Below are 24,519 nucleotides of genomic sequence, written 5' to 3' on the forward strand. Positions count from 1 at the left end.
CGCACAAACGAGCGGTCTTTCCACTCTTGCATCATCAATTTATAAACACAAAAAATTAACAGATAGTACTTTATTGCTTTTTTCGCCGCCCCTTTGCTAATTGTTATTGTTCTACAACACCCTTTATGCTTCAAAAGGTCCCGCGTCATCTAGACGAAAATTGTACCCGCGTGCCTCCTATCCAGTGCGCTTCATGGCGCAAATAGTTGATCCTGTGATCTACCAACTGAAAAAAAAAGGCTATATTACTCAGTTTATTCGTCAGCACGAGAAGGCTATTCTCGATCAAGTCATAGCTCGGCGGATTGCTGAACGACGCGCCTTACGTGCAAAAGAAAAGGAGCAAAGAACTGCTGCCCGTCTAGTCGAGGTACAGAACCTCTTTGGTCAGTGGCACGAAGAAAACGCTCAGTTAACCGCCCTAAAGCGTGAGTATTGCTTCGCCCGAGAGGCAGTTTACGCAAATGCACGAAAAGAGTTTTTGCGCGCTTTAAATGCTCAAACATACCTCTGGTCGGAAAGTCCAGATGAATGCAAGTTCATGCGATTCAGGTTCGGTCAAGGCGTAAAGTTTCCTTTCAATAACACATATTATCGTTAGATATTCAGTTTTATGTATGTCTACTGCGGGATGATAGCGATACCATAGTTTTATTTTATATAAAATAAAAGGTTTTGTCGCAAAATCTATCAGATCCTCACTTATTATTTAACTGTCAACACCCTAGTTTTGGTACGTGGACTGGGTCAATTTAGCCTTTAAATACTCGATAGCGTTCCATTCTAGCACACCGCCGTATTATTTCGTCTATTATTCTCTAAACGTAATCCTTGTTTGCGTTTAAAAATTTAATAATCATTTCATTAATTTTCTGCCGTATAAAGCGGGCACCTGCTTTTGCTTGTACTACAGATCGGACCGCACCGTCTAGTTTAGGCCGCGCCGTGAGATTACATCAACAACACGAGGATTTCTCATTGAGTCCTTCACTTCCTCTCTATCTTTGCTAGCCTGAGAGGGATAGTCTGGTAACAAACCACTTCTTGTCTATGCCATCCATTTCTTTATGCGGATTTGCTAACCGGATAACTCCTCACCTAATTATTATTAGATAAATGCATAGAGAGAGGCTGTCTACTAGTACTGGTGTATATTCTGCAACAAACTTTGAAAATTTATAGGTTTTCTGGTTATAATTTGTATTGTCCTTTACGTGTGACTTAGCCGGGCTTCTTTTTAAACATGAATTTAAATCGAGATAAGGAGGCCCATGGAGGCTCTCCAATTCCGAACGCCATGCTCAAAGACAAGACTCTATCCAAGCAATATTCGTCAGAGGACGACGGCCAACTTTCTGGAAAATCCGGTTTGCATCACCAAATCCCACCAAGCGGGTCTAAAGCTCTTGCGCAGGAATTGCAGAAAGTAATTTCTCCTGAAAACAATAAACCTCGAAGTGCTGGTACCAAACCAACACTCCCACCACCTGCACAGCCAAAAGCTCCGAAGTTTAGCACAGACGCTATAGGAACCGTCTTGAGCCAGCAACAGTTATCAGTCATGTCACTCCCTCGAGTGCCTAGCAGGTCGAGCGTAGAAGGACCGAATGGTGTATTCAGCGCTAAGGGCAAGTTTGGGCTGCAAAGCAGAACGGGGGCGCCGTCGTCCAGAGAACTCCCGACAGTTCCTGTTCCTATTCCGACAGGTACTTCTGGTACTCCGAGCAAGGTATGGTCGGTATCCCGGCTTTCGTGTGTATGTTGAGCGCGCGTCTCGCGAGAGAATTTTTGCATTAACCGCTTTCGCTCTCGTTTAGAAACCTCCTTCTGGTGAGGAAAATGCATTTCACCTCTCATCGCAGCAGAGTCAGTCAGACGTCTACAATTCCCCAGTTCAGGAGCCTCGCCTGTATACCCCTCAACCTGCGACGACTCCTGCCGGCGCTCAGGAGTCTCAAGAAAAAGAAAAGATGAAAGAGTTCTTTGCACAATTCGAATCAAAACTGCAAGAATTAAGTCAATCTAACGAGTTGGCAAAAACAGATTCTTCGGTCCCAGATGTCGAGTTGGAAAAAATTAGCTTTATGCTAACGAATGAGACAATTGTACGTGTCATGTTCTCTTTTCTCTGTAGGACGAGTTCTTTCTTACAGAATTCTAACGTCATAGGTCCTCTTTTTCTATTCTAACGCTTTTCCGATTAGCATCCCACTGCAAGTACCCCTAATTTTGTGAGAGAAGCCCTGCAAGTCATCAAGGGTGAATATAAGCATATAATATATCCCTCTTCCGAACAGGGCACATCTCTTAGCGCGAAGGCGCTCGGTGCCTTGGGGGAATCAGATAACGTTGTTGCTTCAGAGAACATTCAGGTGCCGCCGTACACACCGTGTATATCTTTGTTTGAGCCGAAATGTGCTGCCAAACCGGGCCAGGAAGAAGCGAAACCGGGGGCCTCGGCTGACAGCTCATCCGATAAATCGAGGGCAGGGAGCGTGGAGGGGATTCACATCGTTGAAAAACTGTTTTCTATTGACCAAGAAGAGCGTAAGCAACAGCAAAGAGAGTTGATGAACAACATCTGCTTGTTTAGGTACGACATTTTCAAGTTTACGAGTCATCGACTGTCTATACCTGGTGGCGCTACCACACTATCTCCTGCATCCCCTTCGAGACCACTCTTTCCCTATGTCCCGGCCAACCGTCTCTTGATCCATGTGAAGAGTCTCAACTGGTCGTATGTTGGAAACAACGATCAGATATACGTCACGATGGCGTTATACGACATTGAGCAGCGCATCAAGCTTACCGAGACGGTTCAGTTTGACTTTCTGGAACACCTCGAGGATCCGACTTTGAAGGCACAGCTACACGAACCGGACCTCATGAAAAAGTTTAACCAATTTCTCTTACAATTCAGCTATCGAAGCCCCTATATTTATATTCTCGTACGTCTGAAGACAATTCTCAAAGGAGATTTGGATGAAATAACGTCGTTTTACACGGAGACATCTCCCCTCAGCAACAAGGAGCGCATGCATCTGCAAAGGTTGACGTGTACAGCGAATGAGAAGCTTTACCCCTTCACGCAAAATTTTGCATGGGGTGCTGCCCAGGTCTTCAATGATAAGGGAAACCTGCTTATACATGACAGCACGAATATCAAACTGTACAAGGTGAAGCCGGTGCTGGATGAGAACTCTTTTTACGAGCACATGATGAATCCAGAAAAGCTGAAAGTCTGTCGGCCTCTTGAAGGGTTCCTGACCTTGTCTGGATATTTTTACACACCCGAAAAATACAAGCTTCAGCACGTTCTGAACGTCAACAACGTGCCTTACTTGGATTACGATATTGTGGAGAAGAACTTTAACGCCGCGGCTTGTTCGAACCGAACCGTTATTACAGAGCCTATAAAGGAACTCAAAGAATTCGAGCAGCCGTTTCATCCCCCCTATACGCGTGCCGCGTACGAGAACAATTTGTACGTCTACGTTAGGAACATCAATGTAGCGACGAACAAGGTCAAGACCAAGAGCGCCGCCATACGCGTGTGGCTTTTAGAGACGGAGGGCAATCCGGACACCGCTTCGATACCGGCTATTTACACTCCCCAGGGAACGTTTGCGAGGTATTACATAACCACGATTGATTATGGGGAGAGAAACTCTGTGTGCACGGACGAGATCAAGATAAATTTGCCGCTTGTACTGACAGAGAAGCATCACTTGCTTTTCCAAGTACTTTCTGCTAATCAGAAGATCATCAACCCCAAAAAAAAGATAAGCAATTCGTACACCTTGGTGGGACAATGCTTCCTTCCGCTTTACAAGGCCTGTTGCTTTAAGAGCGATACGACCTACGTACTTAAAGTGCTAGCTCCGCCTCTCAACGGCATATTCGCCGATAAGCTGTATTTGATAGAGCCCCCCGAGAATTATGTGGATGAAGAGAAGTTTACGGTCACTGTGAGCACTCATCTTTCTTCTTTGATTTATACTGTGAACGAGCCCTTGGCGACATTCTACTTCAACGTGAATAAGTCTGGTCCTGATTTTTTAAAGGCTTTGGATGCGTTGTCCAAGGTCCCGGATCGCATTCTGTTGGCGAACTTTGTCAGCATTCTCAATCAGCTTTGGAAAATTCTGCTGTCTGACACGTTGGACGAATCCTACTTCGGCCATTCCTTCTGTTCGATTATCGAGGTTGCCCTGAAGGTTTACAACTTGACCGCAGACGGCGAAAGCGTCAACATCAGCGAAGAGTTGGTGAGCTACGCGGACTACCACTACGATCCCAGCGAGTATAGCAGTTTGTGTTATGAGTTTATTTGCGAGGCTTGGGTGTATTTGCTGAACATTTCATCGAAGTTGGACAAGGCACAGGCTAGCAAGTCGAGCATTAGCAACTTGACAACGGCGACGGTATTGGACTTGAGTTGGTGGCTTTTTAGTCTGATAAAACACAGCATGGAGTATAAGGTGATCGTGCAGAACGAGGCTGGTTCGAATTTGAGCCACCAGAATCGTTTTTCGCTCAAGCTCAAAGATGATCTGACTACCATTTTCCAGCTCTTCCATTTCTATCGTACCGTGTCGCCGGAGAAGTTCGTCTTTTCTAATCGCTTCATTGCGGCTTTTTGCCGGGACCTGTTGAGAATCATGGACAGGGGCTTTGTGTTGTCTTTGGTATATGTCTACATATCCGCACTCGACGAAGATCCTTCGACCTTTGCCCTGAGATTTGAGTTTTTAAAAATTTTGTCTACGTACGAGCATTACATCCCGCTCAACTTGCCGGGCGTCGTCGAATACAACAATACAGATCTAGTCCATGCTCCCTACTTGTCGAGACATTTCTTCAGTGGCATGTACACCGATGAGTTCAAGAGGATCACGGCGTGCGAAGACACGCCCGAGATTTCGGATATTCGACAGGCCGCGATCATCAGTTTCCGGAATTTGATTTGGAGCCACTGTACCGATCCCAGGTACGCAGACATCGAGAGCTACAAGCTGATTGCCGGGATTTATTTCCCGTGGGCCATCCAGATGATCACGAGCGGACATCTCGTGCGACTGTACAAGAAGATTTGCTTGAACGTTGGCAGCTTTTCCAAGATGATTACTCACGCGGCGGGCTCTGCGCCACCGGCGGACACTCAGGCCGCGTCGTCGGGGTCAGAGGCGGCGGAGGACAACAAACACGTCGCGGAATTTAGAGATTGGTGCGTCTGCATAGTGTGGATTCTATGTTTCTGTGATCGCGAGAAGCATTTTTTGGCTTGGAAGAATTGCGAATCAAACAAGAACTTGGAGTGTTTTTTGGTGTTTTTGCGCATTTGCAATGCCTTTTTCTCTACTGAGTCGACCTCCCTACAGAACTTTTTTGTGTTTTTGACGTCCGAGTTGCTGGACCACTTTATGGAGGGTTCGGAGGACAGGCTGTCCGAGAGCAGTAATTCTGAGCTTTACGAGGCGCTGTCTCAAGTGGTTATTCAGACCTTGAAGTTGCAGCGCAATTTGCCACCTATATTTGCGATGTTGAGAGTTGTGTCTCTGTACGTGCTTAGTCTGCCGACGCCTCTCTTTACTTACGAGTGGACGGACATGATATGTTACGACCTTTGTTGTGAGATTGTGAAGTTGTGCCACGCACAGAAGATACCGATCATGTCGTTTGCGACGACGATCTTGTACATGATGTTGCGAGAGAATTACAGAGCGAGCGGTTCTTTTGCGCGACTGAAGCTCTATTCGACGGTGGCGCTGAGCAAGAACGTGAAGGTGACTGGGTCCAACCAGAACGACGTGATCAACGTTTTGAACGTGCTGTTGAAGTACGAGAATCCGGAAGATACTCCGGATTTCGTGAGTCAGGTGCACACGCTGATAGAACGACACATTCGCATATTGCGCAATACGAGGAAGGCGGTTACGAGTTCCAGCAAGTTTTCCGATAGCAAATTGGAGTACTACTACGCGGTCTCGAGTGAGCACGTGGACTGTCCGGACTTGCGCGTTCAGTGGTTGTTGGAGATGAGCAAGTTAAATGAAAAGACAGACATGCTTGAAGAGGCAGCTCATTGTCGTGTAGTCATTGCTTGGCTCATTTCGACCTATTTGTACACGACGAATCCTTCTGCTTATCCGAGTCTCAGGCATTTTCCGGACGAGTTGGCCCGAATTACGCCTATAATTTCCCAAGAGGCGCCGCTTTCTTTGCTGTGGTACCAGAACTCCAAAATTTTGTCGACAGACTTCACAGAGGACGGGCTGATTACTTTCATGACGAGCGCCACCAACCTGTTTCTGAAATGTGAGAGCTACGAGCTCGCGGCGAGCGTTCTGCTATTGCTGAGTCAGTTTTCTATGGACACTCATCGCTACGTCAGCGTGGGACAGTACGCCACTCAGATCAGCGACTCGGCGACTCGAGCGCACCAGTGCAACCGCACCCAATCGCGTTTCCAATACAACTACTATCGAGTTGGGTTTTACGGCAAAGGGTTCGGGGAGTTCAACGGCAAGGAATACATCTATCGCGTGTCTCCGACTGAGCGTCTCGCCGACTTCACCAACAACATCAAGAAGCGATACGAGATTGTTCTGGGTGCCGATGCGGTGGAAATTCTGAACAACCGCCCGATTGTTAGCCAGAACCTTGACCAACAAAGGCATTATCTGCAAATCGTCAATTTGGAAATTTACTTCGAAGCCTCGGAACTTCTGGACAAAGACATCACGTATTTGGACCGCAATTCGAACTTGACTCGGTTCTACTACGAAACAGCCTATTCTCCTGACGGCGGCCGCCCCTGCGAAGAGGTCGACAAGATGTACAAACGCAAGGAGATCATTATCAGCAAGTACCCGATTCCTTGCATTTTCCAGCGTATCGAGATTGCCGGAAAAGAAACCAAGACGCTCGGTCCCATAGAGACTGCTATTGACGTCCTGATCAATATCAGCTACAAGCTTAAGCAGGCATTGAACTGCACCCCTCCCAACACCAAGACCCTTCAAATTCTACTTCAGGGCGCCATTTTGACTCAAGTAAACGCCGGTCCCGCCGCCATCATACGCAAATTCCTAGGTGATGCGCAGCAATATCCGCCCAACTTGGTCGAGCAGCTGAAGGACCTCGTCAGGTCTTTCATGCGAGCTTGTCAATTTGGCCTACGACTGAATGCAAAACTGATACAAGAAGAGCCTGGCCTCGAGGCCCTTCACGTGGCCATGAATCAGGCGTTCACCCAGCTCAGAGACGAGGTTTCTATGCACATGGATGTCTAGAGGAAAATGTCTTACAAGAAACTTCTATGCACGCCGCTGTGTTGCGTATAGTGTTTCACTGCACACATGCTGAAGGATTTTCATGCATGTAGAGGGGAGAGGATCATCTCTTCAAATAAAAGGCCCAGGGCATTTCGAAATCGCACTTGCGCAGCACACGGTGCTGATGTGTAACATGTTTTTGCGAGAGAGAGACCTTTGTGTGTGTGACTCGGTTTGAGCGCGGTGCATTCGTTCTTGGTGTTGGTACGAGTTTTCTCCGTTTTTTTTTTTTTTTTCGCAAAGGCTTCCTTCGACCCGTCCCGTCTCTTTTGTGAAAATCCTCCCATAAACTGAGTGTCCAAACTTAAGACCTCGCGAATTTGTCTTCTCAAATTCCTAATTCGCAATTACGTTTTGGTTGCGGGCCGGTTCCTTTGTCTGTTCTTTGGACATCTCTCCCGGGCGATGTACGCGACGCGCCGAACCCTGCGTGTAGTCAGAACATCGTGCCTTTTGAGCGCACAACGCCATGCATTACGCTTCTCTGTGTGCGTGCTTTGCAGGCTCCTTGTGCTTCTTTGCTCGCATCCGCGAGTATCGAAGTACCGAGTGAGGGCCTTGCGCTCAGGGGCCGCGAACGCTACGAACTGAACCTGGTCGCGCGCATGTATGGACTACGGCGAGAAGTGCGAGGCGCTCTTCCTTTTTTTTTTTTTTGAGTCATATGCATGTGCCACCCCGCGCCAATCGCCGCAAAACTTCTAGATTTGCGAATACGCGTGAAGGGTGTATCGCGTCCCTGCGCCGACTCTTTCAAACACGCTGATTCGCGCCTCCTGCTCATCGTATAGGTGTCATCCAGAGACATCGCAACAACTCTTTTTTTCTGTCGATACGCAGACTTCCGAGAGATATGCTAACAAACCGATTCCATACGAATCTTGAGGAGACTTTTTATTATTGTTTCGACATATGTATATGTAACAGCCACATTTTTGAGCAATTTATGATTTATTTTATGGCTGTAATAGAGCCTCAGCTTTGCATGCGTTTTATTATGAATCACGTCATTTTCTCTTTAGCTTGTTTTGACTAGTCTTTCTAGCTCGTACATTGCAACACTCGCGAACCTGGTATTTCTACCCTTCACCTGCTTCAATTTACCCGAAAGATGCCCACTTGATGAGGGTGGACTTCCAAAAAAGCTGCGGGTTTAAAAATTGTAGCCGTTTCAATATAAACTCTCTTTGCGTACTGCGTAATTACTCCTCGCCTTTGGATCACGCTTTTTTCTCTATTATTTCTCAGGGTCTACAAGCATCTGATTAGTCTGAATTCCTCGCTGCTATTTTGAACTGCAAAACCAAGTGGTTGATATTTTGCAGCTACTTTTGCTTCGATCAGTAGTCTCATCCACTGGATGGCTGTTGTTCAGTTTTTAGCCCCGTTTTTGTGCAGATGGTGGAATTACGGCCCCTTTCTCTTTGCGCTTTCTATCATCTTTATTTTGGTTGTATTGGCGCACGTCTTTCACGTCTACGGTTGCATTTGGGCGTATGTCCAGCACGGCAGGGCCCTTTCATCTTTCAGACAAAACCTGCATTTCAGAAACCTTTATCAATTACAAAGAAGAATCCTGCTTTTATTTAAAATATCCCTTGTCCAGAATGCTCGACTATCCAACTCGCAGAAACTCCTGGTCTTCCTAATAATCAACCTCTGTTTCATGGCAGTCGAGCTGAGTACCGGCAGACATACAAATTCCTTGGGTCTAGTTACCGACGCATTCCATATGCTGTTCGACTGCGCGGCCTTGGCTATCGGATTACTCCCCCTCATCATCTCGAAACGAGGGCCCAATGATGAAATCCTCCCCTACGGTGCTAGTCGAGTAGAGGCTCTTGCTGGGTTTATCAATGGAGTATTTCTTTGCCTTACTTCACTCACTAGCTTTGTTCGCTCAATTAGAAGGCTTTTTCTTCCACCAGAAGTCCTTACTGACAACCTACTTCTGGTCTCTTTCCTGGGACTGACACTCAATCTTATTGGAATTTTCATCTTCCATCCACACAGCAACACGGAGCCTTCTGAACTCAAAAGACTACACTACCATCACTGTCACAGCGAATATTCCGAAAACCTCTATAGCATCTTTCTGCATCTCCTTTCTGACACACTGAGCAGTGTCGGACTTATCATTTCCACTTACCTGCTGAAATATTACGACTGGAAAATCGCAGATCCTATCTTCTCACTTTGCATATCTGTCTTCATACTTTTATCAACTGTACCATTTCTCAAAAAATGTACCGCCGAATTTGTGCGAATTCACCCCGGCAACTCTTCGCAAAGCCACAAACCCGCGCTATCGAAAAACTGCCAACCTTCGACATTGCCAACTGCCGCCAGTAGCCATAGCCTAATGCATCTGGCGAGCTATTCAACACAACCTAATTTCAACTCTCTATCGATCGATGATGCAACTCGTCTTACAGCCCCGGAATCTAAAACGTGACAACCTAACAACCCCTACCTAAAAAAAACTAGCGGATAAAAGTCTACTCCCTTAACACCCTCTAAACGTAAAAACTTTTCATAAAGTAAATGCTGTCATGCCTCACTTTTAGGGTGCACGCAACTTGAGAAGCACCAAAAAGCCTCAACATTCCCTAATCAACTTTCAAGAAAGCACTCCGTCTAGCCAGTCATTTCCAAAACGTCGCTGTGGCGGACACATTAAAAAAACCAAGACTGCCGTTACAAAGCGTGTAACTTCCCAAACGGAAACAGGCGGAAAGACCAAGCTTAGACTACCTAGACATACGCTCTAGCTACTCTAATCTATTGTACTTATCTTGCGAAGACGAATAGCGACGACGATATCAGCCCTATACCGCGAACTTTACGCAAGTGGAGCTTTTTTTCTGTACAAACTTGGTCTATCTTCATACGTGATACGCGTACATATCACATGCAGAATTTCTCCTGCTGGTGTACATAAATCTCTTATGTCTTCTAAAAGGCATGCGATAGTCGCCTGATATACGATGCAAAAGCGTTTGTCTTTCCTCATGTCTTGCACGTTGGGCTTAATTGCTAAAAGAATTCAAGAATGGGGCCTTTTTTGACAAGTCTATATTATTGCTGTTTGTCTATTTTTCAACACTTGAACACCCGAAAATTTTTGATGTCAAACTTTTTCCGAATCGCCCTAGGTCCTTATTAACCTTATTTTCACAGCTTTTCGCACTGATGTAAATCTGAGGCGCTAGCTATTTTTCCAAACTTCTTTCCAGCTATGTTTCTCAAAGCATTGCCGAGCCAGTCTATTTCTGGCTTTAGCCGTACGATTTCCATGTTCGTGCCATACCCCCTCCTTCCGATGCGTGAGATGGCTAATCTTTCTTTTGTCTCTCCGGCTCGTGGACTCCTGAAAATTTTATTTGAATTTTCAATTGTACCTGCGCGTACATGCAATATGTGTGCAGCCTACTTCGTCTCTACCAAAAAGTTTTTTTTGGCTTCTCGTCTTGTTGACAAGTGTCGTTTGCGTAGCAATACCTCGGCGTTCCGTTTTGTAGGTGCCAGCCAACCAGCCGCGCAATAGTGAGGTTTTTCGTGGTCGACTACTCACATCTTTCGGACTCCTCGAAATTTTTTAGTCTAGGCTTTTTTGTACTCAGAGCTACCTTACCAGCTCTGACTTTGTTCAGACCGTTAGCAAACTCCAGGAAATTTTTGTTCTCGCGGGGGTCGAGCTGGCTCTGCCCCAGATTGTTGTCGTGGGATCTCAGTCCAGCGGAAAAAGTTCTGTTTTGGAAAATTTGGTGGGCAGGGATTTCTTTCCTCGAGGTGCTGGAATCGTGACCAGATGTCCCCTCATTTTGCAGCTTAATAAGACGGCTTGCCCGCAAGAAGAATGGGGCGAATTCTTGCACCAACCAGGAACGAAGTACTTTCAATTCGATCTGATCAAACAAGAGATCCTCGAAGAGACTGTTCGTAGAGCAGGAGGAGGTTCGGGTATCGTCGACAAACCGATCCTTCTGAAAATATTTTCCCCGAAGGTGATTGATTTGACATTAGTCGATCTTCCAGGAATCGCTAGAAATCCAGTTGGAGATCAGCCCAGAGACATCGAATCTAGGATCACTAATATGATACAGTCTTACGCGTCTCATTCTAATTCGATCATACTCGCCGTTCATGCCGCGAACCAAGACATTGCAACGAGCGATGCCATCAAGTTGGCGGCTCAATCGGACCCGAAACACACACGCACGATCGGTGTTCTCACCAAATTGGATTTGATGGATCGCGGAACCGACGCCATGGATTTGCTGCTTGGAAAGCAAATGCCTTTGCTGCATGGATGGATTCCGATTGTGTCGAGGTCCCAGGCCGATATAGACCAGGGCAAGACCATCCAAGAATCGCTGATTGACGAGGTTGCTTGGTTTCGAAATCATCCTATATATTCATTGATCGCCAATAAGGCTGGCACCCGATATTTGGCGGTCACGTGCAATCGGCTCCTTTCCGAGCATATTGAGAGGTCTTTACCCGATTTGAGGAACAATATTTCCACCAAGATCAGACAGCTCAAGGCCGAGTTGAAGGTGTACGGCGAACCTCTTTTTTCCAATCCGAGTACGTACGGGCCCTATCTCCTCAGCTTAGTTAATTCTTTTTGCCAGGCATACAAGGACAACGTCGACGGTGTGAACCGGGAACTCCAAATAGACCAGTTGAACAGCGGAGCGCGCATTCGATATATTTTGAACGAAAATTTTGCACAAGCTTTACAATCCGTTAAACCGCTCACTTCTCTTTCGATTTCCGACGTTCGCATGGCGATCCTGAACTTGACCGGACTTCGTCCGGCACTCATGGTTTCCGAACAGGCCTTTGAACAGCTGTCTAAGAAGCAAATTGAGTTATTCCGCGATCCGGCGCTCCAGGCGGCTGAAATGGTGTATTCTGAACTGGTTCGAGCCGTGAAATGTACCGAAGTACAGGAGATTTCGAGGTTTCCGAGACTGGTCAGCCGAATTCATGAGATGGCTCTAAAGACGCTTCGTCGCGACTTCAAGGAAGCAGTCGAGGCGATTCATAAGTTTATTGATTTGGAGCTGGGTTATATTGACACCAGCCACCCAGATTTTGTAAAGCAGCGCATGCATCACCAAGAGTCCGTTCAGGAACAACATGACGGCTACGTCGCAGATTCTCTGAGCTGCTCCGAGAGTCAGGAGAAGTCTAAGAATGGCCTGGCCAGCCAGTTTTGGTCAATACTGTTTGGGCCGTCCGAGCAAAGTTCGCGACCCAAGTCAGAATTGAAGTCCTCGCCGCCGGAATCGGACTCCGCGCTGGGCGGCCTGCGATCGCTCGGTGCCAATGTCCGAATCGAGGACATGTCCGAGCAAGAGATGGCGCAGGTGAGGATGATCGTCCAGTTCTTACGAATTTACTTGGGCATCAGTCGAAAGAGCATTCGAAACGCAGTCGTGAAAATCATTATGGTCAACATGGTGAACAGAAGTAAGGAGTCAATACAACACGACCTGGTTGACGCGTTGTACCGTCCGGAGCTGTTTGGAGAGCTGTTGGTAGAAAGTCCCGAGATTGAAGAGAAGAGAGAGGCGGCCAGGGAGGCCCTCGCGCGGTTTAAAGCTGCAAACAAGGTCGTTCGAAGTTACAACGAGGGCATTTGACCGTTGGAGATTGTGCGCATCGATTGATTGTGGTTGACCGTTGGAGATTGTGCGCACCGATTGATTGTGTAGTAGGATCTGTTGGGCAGTCGCCTGAGTCGATAGAGCGTTCGCACAAAGGAAGGTGGCGTGCAGAAGCGTTTCACTTGTGATTTGCGTTTCACGTTGTTGTGGTGGTTCGGCGCGAAGCGCTGAAGAGAGACTAGGTCGGTCGAACGTACGAATTGCCCAATTTTACGTCTCTTTTCTTGTTCATATTTTCTTTATTGATCATGGCATGCAGTCTGAACAGAGACGCTGGGGTGATTCCGGATATTCTGCTCGCCTGCCCTAGAGTTTCCGGTCTGATTGCTGACAGCTTTTCTTTTTCTTCGTTGCTAAGAGCGTTGAACTGAAAGTAGTTGATGTCTGGCGGGAATTTTAGGCCTTCGTCTTTTTTGAAGGCCAGTGCATCTCTTTTTTGCCTCTCTAAATAGTCTCCGTACAAGCACTCGTTTCTGCAGTATTCTCCGACGTGGTCGTCGATAGGCGCGAGTTGGTCCGGAAAGGCGGCTTGAATGTCCTTCCAGCCTATTTCCTTCCTCCGAAGGACCTCCGAGGCGGACAGTGGGCGTCCGTCCATGGAGAATTTGGTTGGCGTTAGACCGAGCGCGTTCCATTGATTGGGCGTTAGTTTGAGACTGCAGAGAATTTCCTTCGTGCGAAGGCAACCTTCCAACCGGCGACAATACAGTTCGTATCGTTCTCTCGAAACGCATCCTAGTTCGTGTCCTTTGGGAGTTAATCGGAAGTCCGCGTTGTCGGCTCGGAGGGTGAGGCGATATTCGGCTCTGGAAGTGAACATTCTGTACGGTTCGTTGGTTCCTCGAGTGATTAAGTCGTCTATCAAAACGCCGATGTATCCGTCCGCCCGGTCCATGACATATGGCTCCCTTCCTTGGACCTTGAGCGCGGCGTTCAGACCGGCCATCAGGCCCTGGGCGGCCGCTTCTTCGTACCCGGTCGTGCCGTTGATTTGTCCAGCGAAATAGAGACGGCGGATTTTTTTGGTTTCCAAAGTTCTCCAAAGTTCTCTGGGATCCACATAGTCGTATTCAACCGCGTAGCCGTACTGCAGGATTTTCACCGCCTCTAGGCCCTTGATACTGTGAACAAACTCCTCTTGGACGTGTCTTGGCAAGCTGCACGAGATGCCGTTTGGATAGATGACCGGAGAGTTCAGACCTTCAGGCTCCAGCCAAATGTGATGACTTTTGTTCGGAAATCTCTGAATTTTAACTTCAATGCTGGGACAGTACCGCGGGCCCTGACCCAGCCCCTCCTTGCCGGAATCGAATGCGGGTGCCAAATGCATATTCTCAGAAACTATTTTGTGCGACGTCTCGTTGGTATGAGTCATCCAGCAATGCTTTTGGTCTCGGATCAAGTCGTCTCGCGTGTGCAAAAAGCTAAACGCAGCCGGCCGCTCATCTCCCGGCTGAACCTCCAAGTCTGTAAAGTCAACCGTATGCAGATCCAATCTCGGTGGCGTGCCCGTCTTCAGACGCCCAAGGCTGAAACTGAAGGCCTTGAGCGATCTAGACAGTCCGCTGGATGACGGATCTCCCATCCTCCCCGCAGAAACTCGCTCTCTTCCAATGTGAATGGTTCCACAAAGAAACGTTCCGGTCGTCAAGACCACCGATCGACTCCGAATACTCGAACCGTCCGACAGCTGCACACCGCACACCGCTTCCTTCTCCACAATCAAATCTTCGACACTGGCTTCAAGCACGTCCAAATACTCATTCTTCGTCAGCGCATCCATCATGTGCATTCGATACAAGTCGCGGTCCACTTGACATCTGTACCCGTGTACCGCAGGTCCTTTACTGGCATTCAATACACGAAATTGAATCCCCGCGCGATCGGCAACTATACCCATCAACCCACCAAGAGCGTCCACTTCTCGAACCAAATTCCCCTTTCCCACTCCGCCAATAGATGGATTACACGACATGGCGCCTGGACTCAAAGAAATCATCCACATGTCAGCCCTTCTTTTTTTTTTTTCCCACAGCGGAATTTTCGAACAGCGCAAAAAAAAAAATCCTGCGGACCAAACACTCCCCATTCTCGTTCCCTAGATCAGCGCGTTTCATCCGCACTTTTTCGAGCTCCACCCCCACTCATTCTGAAAATTTCACTTTCTGCCGCTTCAATTTTCTCCGTCTCAAGTCCGTACCTATTGTGCTCTTCTTTTGGGTTATCAACAGCGTCTTGGCCTTGAGTCGGCATGACGCATGTGCCGCTTCGCATCCAGCGTGTCCACCGCCAATGACAATCACGTCGACTTCATCACTCCGACCCACTCCGTCCGTCCTCCCGCAATGCGTCCGAGATCCTGGACGGCCGCCGTATCCGGCCTCTGCTCTTGGAAGCCGAGCACTTCGAGTCCCAAACCGTTTCCAAATGCAACTCAACAACATTTGTCAAAACAGAGGTTCGTGATTTTTTTTTTTTTTTTAAAATTCAGCTCCCTCCTCAATGGTGACCGAAAAGCAAACGAGTAGGACGCAGGGGCACTGTCTGTCGTCCGCAGCGAGAGGCGCGCCTATTCCCCAGACTCAAAAAAAAAAGAGAGGCTTCTTCAGACGAAGCCAGGAAGCTAGAGGTGTCGCTCCTTCAAACAGACCCCGTGACGACGCTACCGACCAAAATTCAGGTATCTACCATCGAGGTCACCTGACATTCTTGCTCACGCAAAAATCCACGTTCCGTTTTTCTACGGAGAACCAACTGCAAAAACCACGACGCTTTTGGACAAAGACACACGAGAAAAAAAAAACGATGACAGTGACAAACAAACTTCTCGAAACCGCCTCCGCAGTCCGGCCCTACAATGCAACAGCCTCTCAAAAAAAAAAATAGGAGGCCGCCAAAAAATTGGTTCCACCTCTCGAACTGTGGCCTGCACCCACACACACAGACGAACGATTCAGCAACTTTTTGTTGAACTGTACCAAAATTGGTATTTGACGTGACACAAAGACTTCCACAACACGGTGGTTCCACTGGCTTAAATTGAACCGGTATCCTCAAAATGCGTTACGGTCGCTGACTACGCGAGGGCGGAGCCGTGGTTTTCTCGCTACTTCGAAGTGCCAATTTTTTACGCGTCCTCTCCTCACCAATGAACTCTCTGGCCACCGCGTTCGATTCGTACGGGACCCGTTTGTGGCGCAATCGGCGCTTCACCGGTTAAGGTGCTCGAATTGCCCGACTTCCGCGGATGCGATTTCCTTTAGAGGGCGCAATCGTCGCATTCATAAGGGACCGAGGAGTTCATCTCGGCGGCAGACACCTAGCGAAACCGGCGTCGCGAACCGGAAGAAATGAATCCGTCTTTGCGTTACCGCCGGCAGGCGCGAAGGGAGTACAAACCCGCACGGCGCGCTCGGCGCGACGCCTGGAGGCACGCAGCGCTCTGAGTCGCCGGGGACTTGGCACGTCGGTCAGCGGCAGAGCCGCAACAGCGGAGGACTCCACTCAGCCTCCACAGCGCGCATTGCTTGACTAGACCGAAGGAGAAAGGACTGCCAACACACCCATCTCGTGGGAAGAGAAAGTGTGTAGAGGCGTCCCGAGAGGGAGAGACTGTCGCAGCAGGCTTTTTCCTGAACGGTCCCGTTCTGCGACCCTACTTTTGAAAGTGAACAATACTGCGTTCGACTCAAAATGTTGTGGACCAGGATCTTTATTTACCGCTGTGCTATTTTTTCAATAATAGGGTGAACAAAACCTCTCCTACCCTTTGTGTGTGTACGTGTATTTTCTGTATACGTGTGCACGCACTCACTTGACGCTCTTTATATTATTTTTCAAGTGCATTTTCACTTACGCCTGTATTGGCTATCTGACTAGATTAGCTGTTCGCGCTTGTCACGATGGAGCCTGGAATCAATTCAGAGAGTCCCAGTTCAGAAGGATCCGAACCCAAAGAGAATCAAAAGACAGAAGGTATTGCCCCCTTTTTTATGTAGAGAGAGAACTAAGCGCATATACGATTGAAGAAGCGCTTATGTACTTGCGTAGGCCTCTTTTGTCAGTTTTGGTACCGTTTCTCTTCTCTCGATAAGTTTTTGGCGTCTTTTTCGGTGTAGGCACATACTGTGAGATGCTTGCTAACATGATGAACGTGCCTCGTTAGCGGTGGCCGTAGCTACTCACTCTGCTCGTTTGCGCCCGACATTCGACCAAAAAAAACTGCATATTCAGCAGACGGACGAGAGCAGTCCGCTCTACTCTATCAAGGCCTTCGAGGAATTAGGTTTGCCTGAGAAGCTGCTGAAAGGCGTGTATGATCTCAAATATCAGAAGCCGTCTCATATTCAGGAGGTAGCGCTTCCAGCAATCATGCATAAGCCATTGGAGCACTTTATAGGTCAAGCTCAGTCCGGTACAGGCAAGACCGCCGCATTCAGCCTGAGCATGTTACATCGAGTTAATTCTTCGAACAAGTTTCCTCAAGCGCTGTGCATTTGTCCTACGCGCGAGCTGTCACGTCAGATCGCGGACGCGGTGCGAGCGCTTGCCAAATTCACCGACATAGAGATATACTTGGCGATTCCCGGCTGCGAGCTACCCGCCAGCGGTTGCCTGACCGAACATGTGGTCATAGGCACACCCGGTACAGTTTGGTCGATGATCAAGTCGCGCAAATTTTTAGTCAAGAACATTTCGATCTTTGTGATCGACGAAGCAGACAAGATGATTAATCTTGTGGATGACCTGTGGAGAACGACGGAAAATATTCGAAAAAGCTTAGACAAGCACTGTCAAATATGCCTGTTTTCTGCGACCTACTCGGAACAAGTTCGTCGGCACGCGGAAAAGCTGGTTCCAGTCGTTCCGGGACGAACAGTCATCACTTTAGAACCAGAACAACTTTCCCTCGATAAAATACAAGAAATGGTAATCGACTGCAAGGACCAAGAACTACGGTACAAAATTTTGACGCAAATTCTTCCGTACGCCAACGTTGGCTCGACAATCGTTTTCGTTCGCACCACAAAGACCGCCGAAGAACTCGGTAAACGTCTGGTTCAAGACGGCTTCCCGGTTTCTATCATACACGGCGGCAAAGATATGTCCCCGTCTCTGCGGGATAGAGTCATGGACGACTTTCGCAATTTCCGCACTCGAATTCTGGTTGCAACCGATGTTTTGTCTCGCGGTATTGACGTGTCAGAAGTGACACTGGTGCTTAACTACGACCTCCCCGTTGACAAGTTCGGGGAGCCGGATCCGGAGACATACCTGCATCGTATCGGGAGGTCCGGCAGATTCGGGCGCGACGGCCTCGCCATTAATTTTGTTCATAATTCTCGCACCAAAGAGCAGCTCGAGTCGATCAACAATTTTTTAAAGGGGAGTGCCGCGCTTGGCAAGAAAAGAGAAATTACAGAACTCAAGGAAAGCGAAATCTCAAAGCTGGAGCAAATGCTTGATGAGCTAGAATAAAGTCAATCAACGGCGCATGTGTTCAGAGTTCAGACCAAGCAGCGCGTACGCATAGGAAAAGAATAAATACTCACTTCTGAGAGTCTGTGTACGATGCAGTCAGATGTGTGTGCAGAATGCTGGGCCCAAAAGAAAAAGCGGCGATCTCATGCTCAAATGCGCGTGCTATTTCAAGTCTCTGATATTGTTCAATAGTGCGCAAGGTAGTCTTCGCATTCGTTTGTCTGAGAACTGTCATACTCCTGCACGGCACGTAAGTGTATTTTTATTTCAAGTCTCTGATGTCGTTCACTACTATGCAGGGCAGTCCTCGCCTTTCGCCTCTGTCTGAGAATCATCGTACTCCTCTACACGGCGCATAAATGTATTTTTGTGCGGAAAAACTCGCAAGTTTTGTCTCTGCCGATAAAACCTGTTTCGTCCGCTGAAAGTTTGTGTGTTGACACTTCCATCACACTCGTCGCGGCCCTTCTCCCACGTTACATTCTTTTTCAGAACGGAAACGAAGGTGCCAGTACGCGAATTGACGCTTGCCAGTCGTTGAAGCTCTCGGCATTTTGGCAAAAAATGAAGAAAAAAACGTTTGGCAGACTGTCAACGTGCATAGAGCACCAAAACTTGGGCTTTTTTTAGTTGTACGCACAGAACGCGATCCAGTTCAGGCCCCTTTTTGTCTGGAATGTAGAGGTTCGACACGGAATGGATCGCCTTATCCCTCCCGTCGACTGCGGTCGATGTGGCCTATTCTTGTTTTTAAAGCACGCGTACATGAAGGGCCCCTATTCAAAGTCCCTGACATGTGTGCTGGCGCCCTTCGTTCGTCGCGTCGTCTTTTATTTCGACACGGTCGCTACGCGAGTTCGACCGCCGCGGTTGTTTCTGCGGCTCCATACCTGACAATAGAAAAGGCTTCCCAAGAGAGCTAGCGAAAGAAGTACGACGGACACCTTGACAGGGGTTGGCGTTTGGCCGGCCGTTTCCAATATTTCTCGCGAGAATTTCAAAGACACCAGTACTTCCGCGACCAGAATGGCGAAGTAAGTCCACAGAGATAAGTACATGTCACCTGCGCCCCCGTGTCCAGAACACCACCGATAGTATGCCCTAGATGCCGGATATGAGATGAGGAGCATGACACCCAATCTTGCGGTGACCAGGTAGTGCTCCGGTGGGATCCACAGCGTGGCCTTTAGGAAGAAGCAATTGAGTTCGACCACAGCTGAGATGATGAGAAGGAGCACGCACTGAAAGAATGCACTAGGAGAGGCAAAATAGATGTGGAGAGGTGACACGCTGTAGGGCCATAAAGCTTTAAAGAAAACACTTCGGTTATCGTGCTCTTTCATGCCGGCCCAATTGAACAGCTCTGTTTTACACAGGTAGATAACCAGGTGGCCGAGGTAGATACCGATGGCGTTACAGGTGAGGATGTCAAGAATGAGGTGGTCCCACCAGCATTCGTTGAAATTGGGGAGAATGTGGGCCAGGGCGTATTCGCACAGCTCGAACACTATGCTCCACAGCCAGCAAAAAAACACGTCACGGTACAAGAAACTCTTGAAGAACCAGCCGAGGACGTGCGCGAAGACGAACAAATCTACATTTTCCTTGAGGGTTCGAAGAAATTCGCTTGGGTGGGAGAACTTTAAGATGTCACAGTTCGAGGCATAATCGCGTTCCGGTAACGGCTTGTTTAGGTTTTTGTCAAAGTATGTCATAGAGTGGCGTGCCTGGCTCGGGGTCAGAGACAGCAAAAACACGAGGTACAGCAGATAGACCGCTTCTAGCACCTGAACAAAGAGCATGAAAGCGGCAGACCTGGATACCGGCCGGCACACTTTGGTGCACTGCCTTATGTACACAAATACTTCAAGCACTAAGAGTCCGCTCGCGAATCCTCTAAAGGAAGGAGATGGTCCGAACGCAGGATTTGGTGAGCGTTGGAAGAGAAATTTGGTGTACGCGTGTACAAAAGTTTTCGCACACGTAGAGAGGGAACATAGGGGTTTGTCGCGGACACGGGTATGCCAGAAGGACCGAGGTGCGTAACGCCCGCGCAGGACCCGGGGGAGACAGATAAAGCCGTTAGTATGACGTGCACAGAACTGCAGAAAAGGAAGCTATTTTTTTTTTTGAAGCAAGGATGCCTATGCGTATGTATGTGCAACAAATGTGTGGCAGTATACACGATTTTCCCTTGATCAGAGAGAAGAACGCGTGCTGCAAAAGGCACCGAACGTATGAGGGGGGATATGTGGTCCCGGACGGCGTCTCCCAAGGTCTCACATACGCAACATAAATACTAATGGCGCCTAGTTCTTGCCTGCGGAAGCTGGCCCACATGACGCACGCGAACGTGACGGCGATTGCCGCCGTTATGCATTTTTTCGATCTCAACGACGCTTTGAGACCCCTAGACTTTGATGCGTTTCGTATCGGCCAATTTCCGGTGTTGCCACTTCTGCAGGTGCTCGCCGGTTCTCCTGTCCGCGGCATCTGGTCAGTGATCGAGCCGACCCTGTTCTCTTTCTCCCTATGTGCGCGGTATCTGACGCCCTTCTTGCCAAGCCGAAGCGAGCGCAGATCCGAGGAATCTCGCTCCCGCGCAGTCGGTGGTTTATCCAAAGGGGTTCTAAGGACAGCGGATTGACGGCAGCCGCGCTACGCATACGAGTGCGAAATGCGGCGTGGTCGGTGGGGTGCGGGGTTAATGGCCCTTTTCCTGTCAGCTCGGCTCTGCGACTTTATACACAATTTGCCTTAAGGACTTTATAATTTTTATCTAAATTGGTTTCAATGCAATGGCTACAGTTTTTACACAGAGCGGTCTTCAAGGTATAGCGTATGCTCGTAGTAGCGGGAAACTAAGGTGCCCCCGGAGATGTGGACGGTCTGATGGTTGGAGGGTGTTCTGCGACGTACTGCGGGCTGAGTTATAGCCGTAGGCTCAACAGCAATTTAGGTCAAAATATTTTTTTTTTATCAGTTTTAATTTGATTGCTTTATTGCACGCGCGCTAGTGCAGGCTCGGTACAATATACACTCTAACACCGATTTCTCAAGGCCCAACTACCGAAACATGTCGAAGGTACGTCGTTTTGCGACTCGAGACGTACTTCGACGAGGGAGAAGCCATAGACTGCTGGGTTTCCAGGCTCTGCGCGGCCGGCGTTGAGAGTCTGGTTTCTTTTTGAAGGGGAAGAAAGACGCGCTTGTTCGTCTTGATCAAGCGCTTGACTTCCTGGTCGTTTCAGTTTCTTTTTCGCTCGAGTATACACGGTGGTCTCAGGCGAGGCGCCCGGGAGCGCTTTTCGTCGGTCGTGGGTGTCCCCTGTTTCGCCGCGGTTCGTCATCTGGCGTGGAAAGCTCGCTGTGCCGCGCTCGCCGCGTGGTTTTCAGAGAGAGAGACAGACGTCGCTGGTGGCGAAGCGTTTTTTTATTTTTGCCTGCGCTAACTTCTCTTTTTGCACAGCTTTTGCTGATGTCCCTGAGCGATGTGGACTATCAGGGCTGGATGACCAAGCAGGGTGGGAGCTTCAAGAACTGGAAGAGGCGCTGGTTCGTGCTGAAGGGCCCGGTCATCTACTACTTCAAGAGCAACGCTCCTGAGACGGAGGTTCAGGGACAGATAGACTTGACCTCGCAGTCCTTCGTTCGTCAGGAGTTCAAGCATGGGAAGAAGCAGGCGTTTGCCGTGGCGACTCAGAAGAGGATATTTTTCATGTACGCAGATCAAGACGAAGAGTCGGCGAAGTGGATGAGTCTCATTTCAAAAGCAATTGACAACATTCAGGAGCAGGCAACGTCTAAAGCTTCTTCCGCGGCGGCGAGCGACAAAGACGCCAACGGGTCTGCGAAGGCGGAAATATCTTTCGCGGACAAAACTGCCAACGTTGAGGAGGCCAGCGAGGTCCCCGCGTCCATGTCGTCGGCGGCCGCCAGCCTCAAAAACGCCATCAAGGAGATACCCTTCTTGAGGGACGGGGTGAGCAAGGTGTCAGAGTTTTGCAAGGTTTGGTTCCAGACCATTTTGACGCTCGAGGAGCAGAGGGCTTCCGAGCCGTACGCGCAAATCGAGTACCAGGCGATTTTGTCCGCGAACATGCAAAAAATTACTTGGTGTACCTCAGGACTTCAGAACGTTCTGATTCAGAAAATGGTCGACTTCTTCTGGAACGTCGGCGCGCCAGAGGGCGAGATAGACTGTCTGAACGAGGTTGGGTCCATGATGAACCCCCCCATCATTGGCTTTTGGATCGACATATCTCAGGACGAGGGCATGGATGGCGGATGGTACTTTCCGTCTAGTTTTTTCTTGGAACAGGCTCTCGACGCCGCCGATCCCTGCGAATCGACCCACAAAATACTAGAGTGGGCGGAGTCCCAAGGCATCACCAACTGCGTCCTAGTGGGACGAGACATGGGCGCCGCGCCTCCCCGCCAAACACAGATTCACGTTCAACTGTCCAAAGATACCATGCGGGAAAACTTAGACATCGCGCTGTCCGCGTCCAGAGCCTTCGGGTTTCCTGACTTCGACACCCCCATTCTAGACTTCATCCTGTCGTCCAACAACGAAAAGGGCATCAAATTGTCTCTTGTCTCTTGTCGCGACGGCTTCGTGAAAATTGGCATTATTGTACCAATATCACCCTCTTCCGTCGATGCACTATGTTCTTTAGCCGGCGTGGATTCGAGCGCTCATATTTTAAAGTTTTCGAGTGTACTGGGTCACCCAGCTCCAAACAGCGTCGAGTTTCAATTCCTGAACCAGGGGTTCGGCTACGGTGTTTACAAAGAGGGTGTCGATATCAACTTCTACTTCGCTGTCGGAGGAAAAAATGGCTCTGTCTCATAAAAAGAGAGAGAGAAAGTGAGCCCCCCTTCTGGGTGCAAAGTTCTCCCATCTCTTATTTCTTTTTCGGCCTGCTAACAGACCCTGTATTTGTTTCCACTGTCGCTAATTTGTAAATTCTTTTGGAAGAGTACTTCGTACTTTTACTTCAGTCATATATTCTCTATGTACACCTAGAGTGTTGCAGCTGAGACTGCGCCTCCCCCTTGTCGCACACAAGTTCGATTTTGTTCGAAAAGAGAACGGGGAAGAAGGTCGACGAAGGAAACTTTCTTCCTTCTCGCGCGTTTGTCCGAAAGCTCTCGCGCGCGCATTGCCTCTCTCACGTCGGCAACGAGCACATGAGCTCTCTCGCTTTATCGATTGGCAGTCCACACATGAATGGCGTTTCGTATGGCCAGTATTCGACTTCGGCGTGGTAAAACAAAACACCTCTCAGAGGGCACCCGACGTCCGCATTTATCGCCTCGGAGACTCCTTTTCGGTTGCACCTGAAACTGGGTAGGTTGGCGAACCTTCTTCCGCACGCCCGCGTTTCTAGAGTTTCCCCCAGTTCTTCCAACTTCGAGTCACGTAGCCAGAATCGACTTTCTGTGCTGCAATTGTAAAAAAAAATTCCATTCCAGACCATCATGTCGAGCACGTAATAGTACACGGTCGGTTCTTCATACTCCGCAGAATCGCGCGCTGCATTGCACTGAATGCAGTCTAAGAGACAAAAGTATCTGCTAGGATTATCCATGCAAGGCGAGCCATTTGGCAATGAACTTTCGAATGACTCTAACAATTCCCCGTTGATGTCCCTTGCTTCCGTTATTCCGCACCTCGAAACGATCGTGCACCTCCTGCCAATGGGTAATGGGACGCATATCCAGTTCTCTGCGAAATCGACAGGAATTTCGCTCAAATATTCAGGCAACATCAATGCGTTTCGGTACAACTTTTGAGCAGATACTTCTTGTAATTTCAACAAATCTATTCCAGTACCATCTTCGCCACGGACACCCATATCTATACGCATCTCAATATCCATTCCTTCTGCCGTTCCCGCAGAAGGTTGGCCATCTGAACCGCCACCCTGCACGAGTTGACGAGCCCGGTCTAAAATTGCAGCCCGCGTTGCTTTTTGGCGCCGGTCCGCCTCTGCACGGCGCTTTTTTTGACCGGAAAT

The 24,519-nt window shown here is 48.7% G+C and overlaps 7 protein-coding genes across 9 annotated transcripts; 4 read left to right on the plus strand and 3 right to left on the minus strand.

The window, feature by feature from the left end:
• The first annotated feature begins 633 nt into the window (after positions 1-633).
• On the plus strand, positions 634-7,670 carry LOC126316821 (dedicator of cytokinesis protein 11-like). 3 transcript variants are annotated; one of them, XM_049992917.1, is made up of 5 exons: positions 693-733; positions 886-1,029; positions 1,113-1,729; positions 1,818-2,105; positions 2,205-7,547. In XM_049992917.1, exons 3-5 carry the CDS (start codon positions 1,244-1,246, stop codon positions 7,293-7,295), a joined length of 5,865 nt encoding a protein of 1,954 aa, XP_049848874.1. In that variant the 5' UTR covers positions 693-733; positions 886-1,029; positions 1,113-1,243; the 3' UTR covers positions 7,296-7,547. The 3 variants fall into 3 exon arrangements, with proteins under 3 accessions (XP_049848872.1, XP_049848874.1, XP_049848873.1); XM_049992916.1 differs by having other exon boundaries at positions 914-1,029; positions 2,205-7,512; XM_049992915.1 differs by lacking the exon at positions 886-1,029 and having other exon boundaries at positions 634-733; positions 2,205-7,670.
• A 679-nt stretch (positions 7,671-8,349) lies between these two features.
• LOC126316701 (dynamin-A-like) lies at positions 8,350-15,017 on the plus strand. Its single transcript, XM_049992797.1, has 3 exons — positions 8,350-10,621; positions 10,766-10,854; positions 10,940-15,017. The coding sequence occupies exons 1-3, from the start codon at positions 10,576-10,578 to the stop codon at positions 12,989-12,991; spliced, it is 2,187 nt and encodes a 728-aa protein (XP_049848754.1). The 5' UTR covers positions 8,350-10,575; the 3' UTR covers positions 12,992-15,017.
• Positions 12,308-15,455, minus strand: LOC126316702 (tRNA uridine 5-carboxymethylaminomethyl modification enzyme MnmG-like). The gene is made up of 2 exons (XM_049992798.1): positions 15,216-15,455; positions 12,308-14,995 (listed from the first exon to the last, which is right to left on the minus strand). The coding sequence occupies exon 2, from the start codon at positions 14,988-14,990 to the stop codon at positions 13,194-13,196; it is 1,797 nt and encodes a 598-aa protein (XP_049848755.1). The 5' UTR covers positions 14,991-14,995; positions 15,216-15,455; the 3' UTR covers positions 12,308-13,193.
• A 1,410-nt stretch (positions 15,456-16,865) lies between these two features.
• Positions 16,866-23,430, plus strand: LOC126316705 (uncharacterized). The gene is made up of 3 exons (XM_049992800.1): positions 16,866-16,990; positions 17,181-22,216; positions 22,287-23,430. Exons 1-2 carry the CDS (start codon positions 16,918-16,920, stop codon positions 18,491-18,493), a joined length of 1,386 nt encoding a protein of 461 aa, XP_049848757.1. The 5' UTR covers positions 16,866-16,917; the 3' UTR covers positions 18,494-22,216; positions 22,287-23,430.
• LOC126316706 (phosphatidylserine synthase 2-like) lies at positions 18,681-21,267 on the minus strand. Its single transcript, XM_049992801.1, has 2 exons — positions 20,784-21,267; positions 18,681-20,392 (listed from the first exon to the last, which is right to left on the minus strand). Exons 1-2 carry the CDS (start codon positions 20,987-20,989, stop codon positions 19,327-19,329), a joined length of 1,272 nt encoding a protein of 423 aa, XP_049848758.1. The 5' UTR covers positions 20,990-21,267; the 3' UTR covers positions 18,681-19,326.
• On the plus strand, positions 21,478-23,430 carry LOC126316703 (PH domain-containing protein DDB_G0274775-like). The gene is made up of 2 exons (XM_049992799.1): positions 21,478-21,581; positions 21,966-23,430. The coding sequence occupies exons 1-2, from the start codon at positions 21,573-21,575 to the stop codon at positions 23,349-23,351; spliced, it is 1,395 nt and encodes a 464-aa protein (XP_049848756.1). The 5' UTR covers positions 21,478-21,572; the 3' UTR covers positions 23,352-23,430.
• Positions 23,431-23,547: 117 nt separating this feature from the next.
• LOC126316707 (snurportin-1-like) lies at positions 23,548-24,413 on the minus strand. The gene has a single exon (XM_049992802.1). The coding sequence runs from the start codon at positions 24,379-24,381 to the stop codon at positions 23,671-23,673; it is 711 nt and encodes a 236-aa protein (XP_049848759.1). The 5' UTR covers positions 24,382-24,413; the 3' UTR covers positions 23,548-23,670.
• Between the last annotated feature and the right edge of the window lie 106 nt (positions 24,414-24,519).

This window comes from Schistocerca gregaria, unplaced genomic scaffold (genome assembly GCF_023897955.1).
Source record: "Schistocerca gregaria isolate iqSchGreg1 unplaced genomic scaffold, iqSchGreg1.2 ptg000599l, whole genome shotgun sequence".
In the NCBI taxonomy this organism is placed as follows: domain Eukaryota; kingdom Metazoa; phylum Arthropoda; class Insecta; order Orthoptera; family Acrididae; genus Schistocerca; species Schistocerca gregaria.

Excerpts from the sequence above, each read along its gene's own strand:
- LOC126316701 (XM_049992797.1), top strand. The coding sequence starts at position 10,576 with ATGTTTCTCAAAGCATTGCCGAGCCAGTCTATTTCTGGCTTTAGCC. Across the intron at positions 10,622-10,765 it reads GTCTATTTCTGGCTTTAGCC|CCTACTTCGTCTCTACCAAA; the intron begins GTACGATTTCCA and ends ATATGTGTGCAG. Across the intron at positions 10,855-10,939 it reads ATACCTCGGCGTTCCGTTTT|TCTAGGCTTTTTTGTACTCA; the intron begins GTAGGTGCCAGC and ends GAAATTTTTTAG.
- LOC126316705 (XM_049992800.1), top strand. The coding sequence starts at position 16,918 with ATGGAGCCTGGAATCAATTCAGAGAGTCCCAGTTCAGAAGGATCCGAA. Across the intron at positions 16,991-17,180 it reads AGAGAATCAAAAGACAGAAG|CGGTGGCCGTAGCTACTCAC; the intron begins GTATTGCCCCCT and ends GTGCCTCGTTAG.
- LOC126316707 (XM_049992802.1), bottom strand. The coding sequence starts at position 24,381 with ATGGATATTGAGATGCGTATAGATATGGGTGTCCGTGGCGAAGATGGT.
- LOC126316702 (XM_049992798.1), bottom strand. The coding sequence starts at position 14,990 with ATGTCGTGTAATCCATCTATTGGCGGAGTGGGAAAGGGGAATTTGGTT.
- LOC126316821 (XM_049992915.1), top strand. The coding sequence starts at position 1,244 with ATGAATTTAAATCGAGATAAGGAGGCCCATGGAGGCTCTCCAATTCCG. Across the intron at positions 1,730-1,817 it reads CTTCTGGTACTCCGAGCAAG|AAACCTCCTTCTGGTGAGGA; the intron begins GTATGGTCGGTA and ends GCTCTCGTTTAG. Across the intron at positions 2,106-2,204 it reads TGCTAACGAATGAGACAATT|CATCCCACTGCAAGTACCCC; the intron begins GTACGTGTCATG and ends TTTTCCGATTAG.
- LOC126316706 (XM_049992801.1), bottom strand. The coding sequence starts at position 20,989 with ATGCCGCGGACAGGAGAACCGGCGAGCACCTGCAGAAGTGGCAACACC. Across the intron at positions 20,393-20,783 it reads GCCATTAGTATTTATGTTGC|AGGATTCGCGAGCGGACTCT; the intron begins GTATGTGAGACC and ends TCCTTCCTTTAG.